Genomic DNA, 13896 nt, shown 5'->3' with positions numbered 1-13896 from the left:
TTGTATAGTCTCATCCAACACTGAATAGGGTTGACCTGTTATGACCTAAAGGATTTTGCAGAAATGGCAGTGTGGGATTTAAAAGTGTAGGTCATAAGGGGCATTGTGGCTTCTGCCTTGCTCTTTCTCGAGTCACTCAGTCTAGGCGATGCCAGTTGCCATGATGTGAGCACACACCAGCATTAACTTAAAAGCTGAATGAGTGAGACATCTTGCCAACTGGTCTGCAACCCCAGAAAAAAAATTTCAGATGTCTGCAGCCCCAACCGAGGTCTTCACTGCAACATCAAGATATACCCTAAGCCAGAACCACCGACATAAGCCATTCCCAAATTCCTAAGCCACAGAAACTGTGTGGAGTGATAGATGTTTATTATTTTTTTAAACCTCTTACTTTTCTGGTAATTTACTATGCAGCCATAGATGACCATTACAAAATATGACAAGTATCATTTTTTTTTTTTTTTTTTTGCGGTACGCGGGCCTCTCACTGTTGTGGCCTCTCCCGTTGCGGAGCACAGGCTCCAGATGCTCAGGCTCAGTGGCCATGGCTCACGGGCCCAGCCGCTCCACGGCATGTGGGATCTTCCCGGACCAGGGCACAAACCCGTGTCCCCTGCATCGGCAGGTGGACTCTCAACCACTGCGTCACCAGGGAAGCCCGACAAGTATCATTTCATAAACATATTTTTTTCATTCTAATTTTATTAAATGTACTTATTAGTTTTTAAAGTGGGTCAAAACCTGTTTGACTGGATGAAATAAAAATTTTATGATAAATATTTCTTTCTTCCTAAGGTAAGGAATTGTTTCAAAATCAAAATATCACCATTATTCATTCCTTTAAGCAATATATAGCAGAAAACTTGCTATGTGACAGACACTCATGTACAGAGATGAATAAGAGAATTTCTTCCTTGAATAAGGTTAAGTTTTTGAGTGAGATGGACAAGTAAACAGATATTAACAATACAATGTGTTAACTGCTGATAATACAGGTGCCTGTAAGGGACTAAGAAAATGAAAGCATGGTACAGTGAATTTTTCTTAGGAAATCTGGAATTCTTTCACAAAAAAGGGATGAATTCATCCTTCAAGAAAACTGAGGAATGAATCTCTTACTAGTGATATTAAAATGTATACAGGGGAGACCTTCAAGATGGCAGAGGAGTAAGACGTGGAGATCATCTTCCTCCCTACAAATACATCAAAAATACATCTACATGTGGAACAACACCTACAGAACACCTACTGAACGCTGGCAGAAGACCTCAGACCTCCCAAAAGGCAAGAAACTCCCCACGTACCTGGGTAGGGCAAAAGAAAAAAGAAAAGACAGACACAAAAGAATAGGGACAGGACCTGCAGCTCTGGGAGGGATCTGTGAAGGAGGAAAGGTTTCCACACACTAGGAAGGCCCTTCACTGGTGGAGACAGGGGGTGGGTGGCAGGGGGAAAGCTTCAGAGCCACAGAGGAGAGAGCAGCAACAGGGGTGCAGAGGGCAAAGCGGAGAGATTCCCGCACAGAGGATTGGTGCCAACTAGCACTCACCAGCCCGAGAGGCTTGTCTGCTCACCCGCCGGGATGGGTGGGGGCTGGGAGCTGAGGCACGGGCTTTGGAGGTCGGATCCCAGGGAGAGGACTTGGGTTGGCTGCATGAATGCGGCCTGAAGGGGATACTGCACCACAGCTAGCTGGGAGAGAGTCCAGGAAAAATTCTGGAACTGCCTAAGAGACCACTGTTTCGGGGTGCACGAGGAGACTGGATTGAGAGTACCTCCTAAACGAGCTCGAGATGGGCGTGAGCCGCGGCTATCAGCACAGACACCAGAGCTGGGAATGAAATGCTAAGGCTGCTGCTGCAGCCACCAAGAAGGCTGTGTGCAAACGCAGGTAACTATCCACACCTCCTCTCCCTCGAGCCTGAGCAGCCCGCCACTGCCAGGGTCCCGTGATCCAGGGACAACTTCCCTGGGAGAAGACACGGCGCCCCTCAGGATGGTGCAACATCATTCCAGCCTCTGCTGCCACAGGCTCGCCCCGCATTCCATACCCCTCCCTCCCCCCGGCCCGAGTGAGCCAGAGCCCCCCAATCAGCTGCTACTTTAACCCTGTCCTGTCTGGGAGGGAACGGATGTCCTCAGGTGACCTACACACAGAGGCAGGGCCAAATCCAGAGCTGAACCCCGGGAGCTGTGCGAACAAAGAAGAGAAAGGGAAATCTCTCCCAGTAGCCTCTGGAGCAGCAGATTAAATCTCCACACTAACTTGATGCACGTTGCATCTGTGGAATACCTGAAGAGACAACGAATCATCCCAAAATTGAGGCAGTGGATATTGGGAGCAATTGTACACTTGGGGTTTGCTTTCTGCATCTAATTTGTTTCTGGTCTTACGTTTATCTTAGTTTAGTATTTAGAGTTTATTATCATTGGTAAATTTGTTTATTGATTTGGTTGCTCTCTTCCTTTTTTTTAATATATACATATATTATTTTTTCCTTTTTTTCTGAGTGTGTATGTGCATGCTTCTTTGTGTGATTTTGTCTGTATAGCTTTGATTTTACCATTTGCCCTAGGGTTCTGTTTTTTTTTCATCCTTTTTTTTTTCAGTATAGTTCTTAGCGCTTGTTATCATTGGTGAATTTGTTTTTTGGTTTGCCTGCTCTCTTCCTTCTTACTTTCTTTTCTTTTATTACTTTTGAATTTTTTTATTTTTAATAATTTTTTTATTTTTTTATTTTAATAACTTTATTTTATTTATTTATTTTTTCTTTCTTTTTTTTCCCTTTTCTGAGCTTTGTGGCTGACAGGGTCTTGGTGCTCCAGCGGGGTGTCAGGCCTGTGCTTCTGAGGTGGGAGAGCAAAGTTCAGGACATTGGTCCACCAGAGACCTCCCAGATCCACATAACATCAAACAGCAAAAGCTCTACCAGAGATCTCTGTCTCAATGCTAAGACCCAGCTCCACTCAATGACCAGCATGCTCCAGTGCTGGACACCCTATGCCAAACAACTAGCAAGACAGGAACACAGCCCCACCAATTAGCAGAGAGGCCACCTAAAATCATAATAAGGTCACAGACACCCCAAAACTCACCACCAGACGTGGATCTGCCCACCAGAAAGACAAGATCCAGCCTCATCCACCAGAACACAGGTACTAGTCCCCTCCACCAGGAAGCCTACACAACCCACTGAACCAACCTTACCCACTGGGGGAAGACACCAAAAACAATGGGAATTACGAACCTGCAGCCTGCGAAAAGGAGAACCCAAACACAATAATTTAAGCAAAATGAGAAGACAGAGAGAAACACACAGCAGATGAAGGAGCAAGGTAAAAATCCACCAGACCAAACAAATGAAGAGAAAATGGGCAGTCAACCTGAAAAAGAATTCAGAGTAATGATAGTAAAGATTATCCAAAATCTTGGAAACAGAATGGAGACAATACAAGAAAAGTTTAACAAGGACCTAGAAGAACTAAAGAGCAAACAAACAATGATGAACAACACAATAAATGAAATTAAAAGTTCTCTAGAAGGAGTCAACAGCAGAATAAATGAGACAGAAGAATGGATAAGTGACCTGGAATATAAAATAGTAGAAATAAATACCGCAGAGCAGAATAAAGAAAAAAGAATGAAAAGAAATGAGGACAGTCTCGGAGACTTCTTGGGCAACACTAAACACAACCAACATTCGAATTATATGGGCCCTAGAAGACGAAGAGAAAAAGAAAGGGACTGAGAAAATATTTGATGAGATTATAGTTGAAAGCTTCCTAACATGGGAAAGGAAAGAGTCAGTCAAGTGCAGGAAGTGCAGAGAGTCCCATACAGGATAAATCCAATGAGAAACACTCCAAGACACATATTAATCAAATATCAAAAATAAAATACAAAGAAAAAATATTAAAAGCAGCAAGAGAAAAACAACAAATAACACAAAAGGGAATCCCCATAAGGTTAACAGCTGATCTTTCAGCAGAAACTCTGCAAGCCAGAAGGGACTGGCAAGAATATTTAAAGTGATGAAAGGGAAAAACCTACAAAGAAGATTACTCTACCCAGCAAGGATCTCATTCAGATTCGATGGAGAAATTAAAACCTTTACAGACAAGCAAGAGCCAAGAGAATTCAGCACCACCAAACCAGCTTTACAACAAATGCTAAAGGAACTTCTTTAGGCAGGGAACACAAGAGAAAGAAAAGGTCTACAATAACAAACCCAAGACAATTAAGAAAATGGTAATAGGAACATACATATCGATAACTACCTTAAATTTCAATGGATTAAATGCTCCAACCAAAAGACATAGATCGGCTGAATGGATACAAAAACAAGACCCGTATATATGCTGTCTATAAGAGACCCACTTCAGACCTAGGGACACATACAGACTGAAAGTGAGGGGATGGAAAAAGATATTCTATGCAAATGGAAATCTAAAGAAAGCTGGAGTAGCAACTATCATATCAGACAAAATAGACTTTAAAAAAAGACTATTACAAGAGACAAAGAAGGACACTATATAATAATCAAGGGATCCATCCAAGAAGAAGATATAACAATTGTAAATATTTATGCACCCAACATAGCAGCACCTCAATAAATAAGGCAAATGCTAACAGCCATAAAAGGGGAAATTGACAGTGACACAATCATATTAGGGGATTTAACACCCCACTTTTACCAATGGACAGATCATCCAAAATGAAAATAAATAAGGAAACACAAGCTTTAAATGATACATTAAACAAGAACTTAATTGATATTTATAGGACATTCCATCCAAAAACAACAGAATACACTTTCTTCTCAAGTGCTCATGGAACATTCTCCAGGATAGACCAGATCTTGGGTCACAAATCAAGCTTTGGTAAAATTAAGAAAATTGAAATTGTATCAAGTAACTTTGCTGACCACAACGCTATGAGACTACATATCAATTACAGGAAAAAAATCTGTAAAAAATACAAACACATGGAGGTTAAAGAATACACTACTAAATAACCAAGAGATCACTGAAGAAATCAAAGATGAAATCAAAAAATACCTAGAAACAAATGGCAATGAAAATACGACAACCCAAAACATATGGGATGCAGCAAAAGCAGTTCTAAGAGGGAAGTTTATAGCAATAAAATCCTACCTCAACAAACAAGTAACATCTCAAAGAAACAACCTAAACTTACACCTAAAGCAATTAGACAGAGAAGAACAAAAAAAAGCCCCAAAGTTAGCAGAAGGAAAGAATTCATAAAGATCAGATCAGAAATAGATGAAAAAGAAATGAAGGAAACAATAGCAAAGATCAATAAAACTAAAAGCTGGTTCTTTGAGAAGATAAATGAAATTGATAAACCTGTAGCCAGACTCATCACGAAAAAAAAGGAGAAGACTCATATCAATAGAATGAGAAATGAAAAAGGAGAAGTAACAACTGACACTGCAGAAATACAAAGGATCATGAGAGATTACCACAAGCAACTATATGCCAAGAAAATGGACAACCTGGAAGAAATGGACCAATTCTTACAAAAAAAGCACAACCTTCCATGACTGAACCAGGAAGAAATAGAAAATATAAACAGACCAATCACAAGCACTGAAATTGAGCCTGTGATTAAAAATCTTCCAACAGGGCTTCCCTGGTGGCACAGTGGTTGGGAGTCCGCCTGCCGATGCAGGGGACGCGGGTTCGTGCCCCGGTCCGGGAGGATCCCGCGTGCTGCGGAGAGGCTGGGCCCGTGAGCCATGGCCGCTGAGCCTGCGCGTCCGGAGCCTGTGCTCCGCAGTGGGAGAGGCCACAGGGGTGAGAGGCCCACATACCGCAAAGAGAAAAAAGAAAAAAATCTTCCAACAAACAAAAGTCCAGGACCAAATGGCTTCACAGACAAATTCTATCAAACATTGAGAGAAGAGCTAACGCCTATCCTTCTCAAACTCTTCCAAAATATAGCAGAGGGAGGAACACTCCCCAACTCTTTCTATGAGGCCACATCACCCTCATACCAAAACCAGACAAAGATGTCACAAGGAAAGAAAACTACAGGCCAATATCACTGATGAACATAAATGCAAAAATCCTCAACAAAATACTAGCAAACAGAATCCAACAGCACATTAAAAGGATCATACACCATGATCAAGTGGGGGTGTATCCCAGGAATGCAAGGATTCTTCAATATACGCAAATCAATCAATGTAATAAACCATACTAACAAACTGAAGGATAAAAACCATATGATCATCTCAATAGATGCAGAAAAAGGTTTGACAAAATTCAACACCCATTTATGATTAAAAACCCTCCAAAAAGTACACAGAGAGGGAACTTACTTCAACATAATAAAGGCCACATATGACAAACCCACAGCCAACAACGTTCTCAATGGTGAAAAACTGAAACCATTTCCACTAAGATCAGGAACAAGACAAGGTCGTCCACTCTCATCACTATTATTCAACATAGTTTTGGAAGTTTTAACCACAGCAATCAGAGAAGAAAAAGAAATAAAAGGAATTCAAATCAGAAAAGAAGATGTAAAGATGGTACTGTTTGCAGACGACATGATACTATACATAGTGAATCCTAAAGATGCTACAGAATACTACTAGAGCTAATCAATGAATTTGGGAAAGTATCAGGATACAAAATTAATATACAGAAATCTCTTGCATTCTTATACACTCATGATAGAAAATCTGAAAGAGAAATTAATGAAACACTCCCATTTACCATTACAACACAAAGAATAAAATACTTAGGAATAAACCTACCAAAGGAGACAAAAGACATGTATGCAGAAAACTATAAGACACTGACGAAAGAAAGTAAAGATGATACAAACAGATGGAGAGATATACCATGTTCTTGGATTGGAAGAATCAACATTGTGAAAATGACTATATTACCCAAAGCAATCTACAGATTCAGTGCAATCACTATCAAACTACCAATGGCATTTTTCACAGAACTAAAACAAAAAATTTCACAATTTGTATGGAAACACAAAAGACCCCAAATAGCCAAAGTAATATTGAGAAAGAAAAACAGAGCTGGAGGAATCAGGCTCCCGGATTTCAGAGTATACTATAAAGCTACAGTAATCAAGACAGTATGGTACTAGCACAAAAACAGAAATATAGATCAACGGAATAGAATAGAAAGCCCAGAGCTTAACCCACACACATATGGTCACCTTATCTTTGAAAAAGGAAGCAAGAATATACAATGGAGAAAAGACAGCCTCTTCAATAAGTGGTGCTGAGAAAACTGGACAGCTACATGTAAAAGAATGAAATTAGAACACTCTTTAACACCATACACAAGAATAAACTCACAATGGATTAAAGACCTAAATGTAAGGCCAGACACTATAAAACTCTTAGAGGAAAACATAGGTAAAACACTCTATGACATAAATCACAGCAAGATCCTTTTTGACCCACCTCCTAGAGAAATGGAAATAAAACCAAACATAAACAAATGGGACCTAATGAAACTTAAAAGCTTTTGCACAGCAAAGGAAACCATAAACAAGACTAAAAGACAACCCTCAGAATGAGAGAAAATATTTGCAAACGAAGCAACTGACAAAGGATTAATTTCCAAAATTTACAAGCAGCTCATGCAGCTCAATATCAAAAAAACAAACAACCCAATCCAAAAATGGCAGAAGACCTAAACAGACATTTCTCCAAAGAAGATATACAGATTGCCAACAAACACATGAAAGGATGCTCAACATCACTAACCATTAGAGAAATGCAAATCAAAACTACAGTGAGGTATCACCTCACACCGTCAGAATGGTCATCGTCAAAAAATCTACAAACAATAAATGCTGGAGAGGGTGTGGACAAAAGGGAACCCTCTTGCACTGTTGGTGGGAATGTAAATTGATACAGCCACTATGGAGAACAGTATGGATGTTCCTTAAAAAACTAAAAATAGAACTACCATACGACCCAGCAATCCAACTACTGGGCATATACCCTGAGAAAACCATAATTCAAAAAGAGTCATGTATCACAATGTTCATTGCAGCTCTATTTACAATAGCCAGGACATGGAAGCAACCTAAGTGTCCATCAACAGATGAATGCATAAAGAAGATGTGGCACATATATACAATGGAATACTACTCAGCCATAAAAAGAAACGAAATTGAGTTATTTGTAGTGAGGTGGATGGACCTAGAGTCTGTCATACAGAGTGAAGTAAGTCAGAAAGAGAAAAACAAATACCATATGCTAACACACATATATGGAATCTAAAAAAAAAAAAAAGGGTCTGAAGAACCTAGGGGCAGGACAGGAATAAAGACACAGACGTAGAGAATGGCCTTGAAGACACGGGGAGGGGGAAGGGTAAGCTGGGATGAAGTGAGAGCGTGGCGTTGACATATATACACTACCAAATGTAAAACAGATAGCTAGTGGGAAGAAGCTGCGTAGCATAGGGAGATCAGCTCGGTGCTTTGTGACCACTTAGAAGGGTGGGAGGGAGACGCAAGAGGGAGGGGATACGGGGATATATGTATATGTATGGCTGATTCACTTTATTATAAAGCAGAAACTAATACTCCATTGTAAAGCAATTACAGTCCAATAAAGATGTTTAAAAAATTAATAAATAAATAAAATTTAAAAAATAAAATGTATACAGTACTTGTGATAAACCAGGTTCTGTCCTAAACACTCCAAATCTATTCATTTGTATAATTCTCTTAATCTTATTACATATGTACTATTGTATAGATGATGAAACTGAAGCAAAGAGAGACTAAGTGACTTTTCTGATATCACAAGGGCTATAAAGTTGCAAGATGTGGATTTAATAGCAAGGAAATGCAGCACCAGAGTTCACATTCTTAACTACTTTTTTACACTTTCTGCTATACTGGATCAGGGAACGAGGGAAGGATGGTAGGAGCAGAGGCAGGGAGGAGTGAGAGTGTATGTTTTCCCAGGCAAAGAAAACAGGTAAGAGCAATAGGAAGTATGGCTGGAAAACGGGGTGCATGAGCGGAATTACAAGATGAAAATAAAGGGCTAAGCCAAGGATTTGAATTTCATGCCAAGGAATTTGTACTTGGCAGAAATACTCAATGAAATTTATGTTTTATGAAGATACCTTGGGGGCAATGTTAAAGGGGAGAGGCCTGGATGAGGCAGACAAGAAGAAACTGCATTAGCTCCCTCAAAAGAGAATCAAGGTCTGAAGTGTAGTAATGGAGACTGTGGTAATAAGAGGAGGGAGCAAATTTATGAGGCATAAGAGGGTTGGCTGGCATACAGTGTGGTAACTGATCAGGTGCCCAGCAGATTTAACAGATGACTTGCAGGTTTCTTTTTGCAGGAAATGGATAGATGGTTAGGTCATTAATAAATATATAGAACTGGAGGAGGAGTCTTCACAAAGACGATGTACTTAGCAAACACTTCTTGAAAGAAGAAGTGAAGTAGTAGTAATACAGAGGTTATTTTTCCCCTATCAAATGAAATGCCAGGAACATATGCATTATCCATAGTAACTAATTACAATGGTCCAAGGAAGCTCTACTGTGGACTATGTGCCTTACATTTAAGTAATCTAATCTGAAAATTTAATTATAGGTAGCTGCTCATTTTATCAAATAATTAAGAACAAATTCATCAGTAATTTATTTAGTATACTTATTAAAATATTAACTTTACAAATATTAGATTTACACACAATTCTTAAAATACATCTACTGTAAAAATTGAAGAACTATATTATATGACCATATTTGGTTCTAAAATTTGAATGAATAGAATTCTAAAAAAGAACAGATGAAAAATATCAGTCAATATAGGCTCAAGGGAAATGAAATTTCCTGGACCAATGTAAACAACTGTTTTTCACTTAAAATTCTAGGTCATATTTTATATTATAGGCATTTCAACTGTATATTCTTTTAAGAGTCTGCATTACACAATATACCAAAACTATTGCCTACTTAAAGCAGAGGTTTATGGCTCTGGATAAATAGCCCTTTTGCTTTGGTTGACATCATGAGACTTAGCTCTACCTGTTAGATGATGCTCACTTTAACCCAGCTACCAACGGTACAGGGGGCAGAGTTATCTCAGTCACACCTCCATATCAATAAACCCAAACTATACAGTTTTTTGACTTTGTGTTATTCATACTTGCATTTCTTTTAACATAGCCATTTCCTGGCATATGTAGTAGATACTTGACAATAATTGTTGAATGAGTAAAATACCATAATGGGAAGTAGAGGATCTCTCAGTATATAGAATGCAACTTACAGTATTTATAGTTTCTGAGTTCTACCGATTCCACTCTTACTGAAGAAAGAACAGGTAGGTTGCAGGGTGCACAGGGCAAATATGAACGAGCACATTAAGAAGCTAATAAAATGTTTTTGCTTATGATACAAAGGCATAAGCATAAACTCATTCATCTATTCATTTAATAATTATTGAGCACCTGACCGATTCTTTCCCTCAAGGAACTCACATGCTCAATAGAGCATGTCAGATGTGGAAATAGACAAATATAATTTTAAAAAAACAGAAAGACCTTGAACAAAGAGATGAACAATATACTCAGAGATTGGATAGGCCATAATGAAAATCTAAATTTCCTCACTTGTGATATTCCTATTTCACTCCGAATCTATAAGAACACATGGCTGGCTGTAGTATCGCATTACAAGTAATTCCTCGAAATTCCTTTTAACATTCTTTATTTTTAGGAAATCAAAATAGGATGTTTTAATGGGAGGAGCAAAGAGAATGTCTGGGAAGGAAACTTGGAGCCAGATAGTGGGGGACTTAAAAATACACAATTTTCCATTTGTCCAAAAGTGTTTTATTTGGGTTGGGTTTGGTTTTATATAGCCGAGTGTAAAATCCACAAATTATCCTTTATTAATGATTGATAAAGTCCCTATTCCCAAACCAAATATCCACCAAGCTTTGGAATTGTTATCCTCATGAAACTATAACATTGAGCTTTTGTTCAGCTCTTCAAATCAGGTTTCATTTGAAGTCTATGAGAACAGACAAAGATTAGAAGGAAATGTGAAGATGGGAACTAGCCCTTAGTGGCCCTCAAGCATGTTTGTGGGATGCTTTGTTTATTTGCAGGGTGAAGAGAAACAAAGCCAGAGCTGGAGAGAACTCTGTTTCTTTCCATTTAAAAGCCAAACTTCTGCGGTACGGCAGACACTAACACAACATTGCAAAGTAGCTATACTCCAATAAAAATTAATTAAAAAAAAAAAAGAAAAGCCAAACTCCATGGATCTTACCTGAAAAGTTTCTGTAATCCACTAAGTCAAACATAACAATGGCCACAGCTGACCACGTAATGATCAGAGCAACGACCAGAAGCCAGGCTGCTGGGGAGCTGAATGTTGTCACTATATCTTCTGTGACTGTCCTCTTTATCACTTTTCCAGGGGATTTGGGCACAGATCCATTCTTGCTGTCTATCACAGTTGTGGTCGTAGATGCATTTCCTAATCGAACATTGGAAAAGGAGAATTACAATTTGGAATTTCATGTCAAATATTGATGACAAAAACCCCTTCCCCACAAAACACAGACTGTATAGGTATATATAGCTCTTTTATAGCATTTTCTGTGGCAGAATACACCTCTTTAGTGGTAGAGCCAAACTCCCTGCCCGCTACCACATTTCACTTTCTCAGCATTTACCCTCCACCCTGATACACATAGGCCCTCATAATCAGCATTCCTCGCCTCCCAAGTTCCATAAGTACTGCCAGCCAGGCCACAAACTATGTCATAATCTTCAATCATTTTTGCATGTCCCTTACTGCCTCATATACCCAATACCATCAAGGGCAATGGCTTTTTTGGTCAAGTTGCTTTTTAACCTTTTTCTTTTATTTAGGTTCATATGTCAGGTCTAAATACAAGCAAAAATATCCCCTCTGGGAGAGAAACAAAATCAGTGATAAAATAGTTCAAATGGATGAAATTTCTTTTGGATTCTGGTTTAACAGCATAATTGACCCTCTATTAAAGCCATTAATTTTTATTTGTGAAAGGGGCATAGAAGATCTAAGAGATTAATGTTGGAAAATCTTATTATATCCAGAAACTTTTTATTTCTGCTTACAAAAGTCTACACTTTCAGTTCATGACTGAAAATTCAAAAAATATAAAAAATAGCAAAATAAATAAATAGATAATTATTTGGGTTTTTTATTAAACAATAGATTGACCATCGATAATTATTTGTATTCTCACCATGCAAAAAGAACTGTTGACATATTTTTCTATTTATACCTACTTTTCTGTACAGGCAAGTAAATACATAAATATGTTTTATTTATTTCTGACAAGTCATCAACACACTCTCCGTTAGTTTTTTTTACTAGGCAATATATAATAAACATGATTTCTTGCTGTACATATTCCATAAAATACCACTTAAGTGGCTGCATGGCATGTCATTCCATGGCTACGCATAATTTAGTTGAACAGCTTTCTACCCTGGGACATGGCAGAAGTTTTCTCAGCACATATTAATGATTTTTGTATAAGGAGAATTTCCTAAATATAGAATTTCTGGGCAAATAATATAATCACTTTTATATCTTTTGAGAATATATGTATATATTTGAAAATTAGTTTATTTTTGAAAATAAAAATAATTTGTTTCCTTATCCTTGACAACCCTGGGTACTACCAGTATTCAAAATATGTTCAATCACACAGGAGGAAAATTCTACTTCATTTGCAATTCTTTGATTGCTAGAGATAAGCTTTTTTATATGTTTATTTTTCATTTATATTTCTTATCCTGTGAAGTTTTTTGTTCATTTTTCTATAAACCTCCTTCTGGTGGTTTATAAAGTTTTGTACACATATACATATATACATAATGTATATGTATATATTTTGTATATGTGCATATACATATATGAGTGTGTCTACGTGTAAATGTACTTACATGTATGCATGTGTGTATACATATATGCTTATAAATAAACACACACATATAGGATAGTACCACTTTATCTAAACTTATGTTGCACTTTTTTCCTTCAACTGTTTACTTTTTCTTTCTATGACTTTTTTTTTTTTTTTTTGCGGTACGTCGGCTTCTCACTGTTGTGGCCTCTCCCGTTGCGGAGCACAGGCTCCGGTCGTGCAGGCTCAGCGGCCATGGCTCATGGGCCCAGCCGCTCCGCAGCATGTGGGATCTTCCCGGACCGGGGAACGAACCCGTGTCCCCTGCATCGGCAGGCGGACTCTCAACCACTGCGCCACCACGGAAGCCCTTTTTATGATATTTTTATGTATAGAGTAAACATTTAAAAATTTTGTAACTCATTTTTCTTCTGTAAAGTTGCTGCCTTTGCATAACTAGAAAACGTCCCCTCAATGGAGAGCAGGCATATATGACTATATTGACAAGCCTTGACTCATAGAAAGTTATCTCTAGAGGAAACTTAGAGATTATTTGGAACAAATATATCATGTGTCATTTAAGAACAATTGAAGACCAACCAGAAATTACACAGATGTGGAGTAAATAACTGAGTACTAAAGAGAAAAAAATACCCCTAACAATCCAAATATTTTTGCCAAAATTACAGATTAACAATATATTTCATATACTTTAAATATGAGCTACTTTGTCTACAACAATTAAAGAATTACATATCAGGGAAGAGAAAATTTTGATTAATCACATTCTAATATACATAAGTAAATATTTTCAATTTTATCTCTAAATTACATTCCTAAATTTTTTTTAAAAAGCAAATTTTCAAACTTCTTTGACATTAAAAATTAAAAACAAATTTTTCCACTCCCAACCGGAAACTTCTTTGACATTTTTTACAAAATGAAT

The 13896-nt window shown here is 38.0% G+C and overlaps 1 protein-coding gene across 1 annotated transcript in view; it reads right to left on the bottom strand.

The window, feature by feature from the left end:
- TRDN (triadin) overlaps positions 1-13896 on the bottom strand; it is a 380477-nt gene that overhangs the window by 305977 nt on the left and 60604 nt on the right. The window contains exon 2 of the mRNA XM_069541367.1: positions 11318-11527. Coding sequence (XP_069397468.1) covers positions 11318-11527 — 210 coding nt within the window. The remainder of the gene's footprint in view (positions 1-11317; positions 11528-13896) is intronic.

Source organism: Delphinus delphis, chromosome 14 (genome assembly GCF_949987515.2).
Source record: "Delphinus delphis chromosome 14, mDelDel1.2, whole genome shotgun sequence".
In the NCBI taxonomy this organism is placed as follows: domain Eukaryota; kingdom Metazoa; phylum Chordata; class Mammalia; order Artiodactyla; family Delphinidae; genus Delphinus; species Delphinus delphis.
The sequence above is the reverse complement of the archived record's forward strand: the minus strand, read 5'-3'. Positions and strand labels throughout refer to the sequence as shown.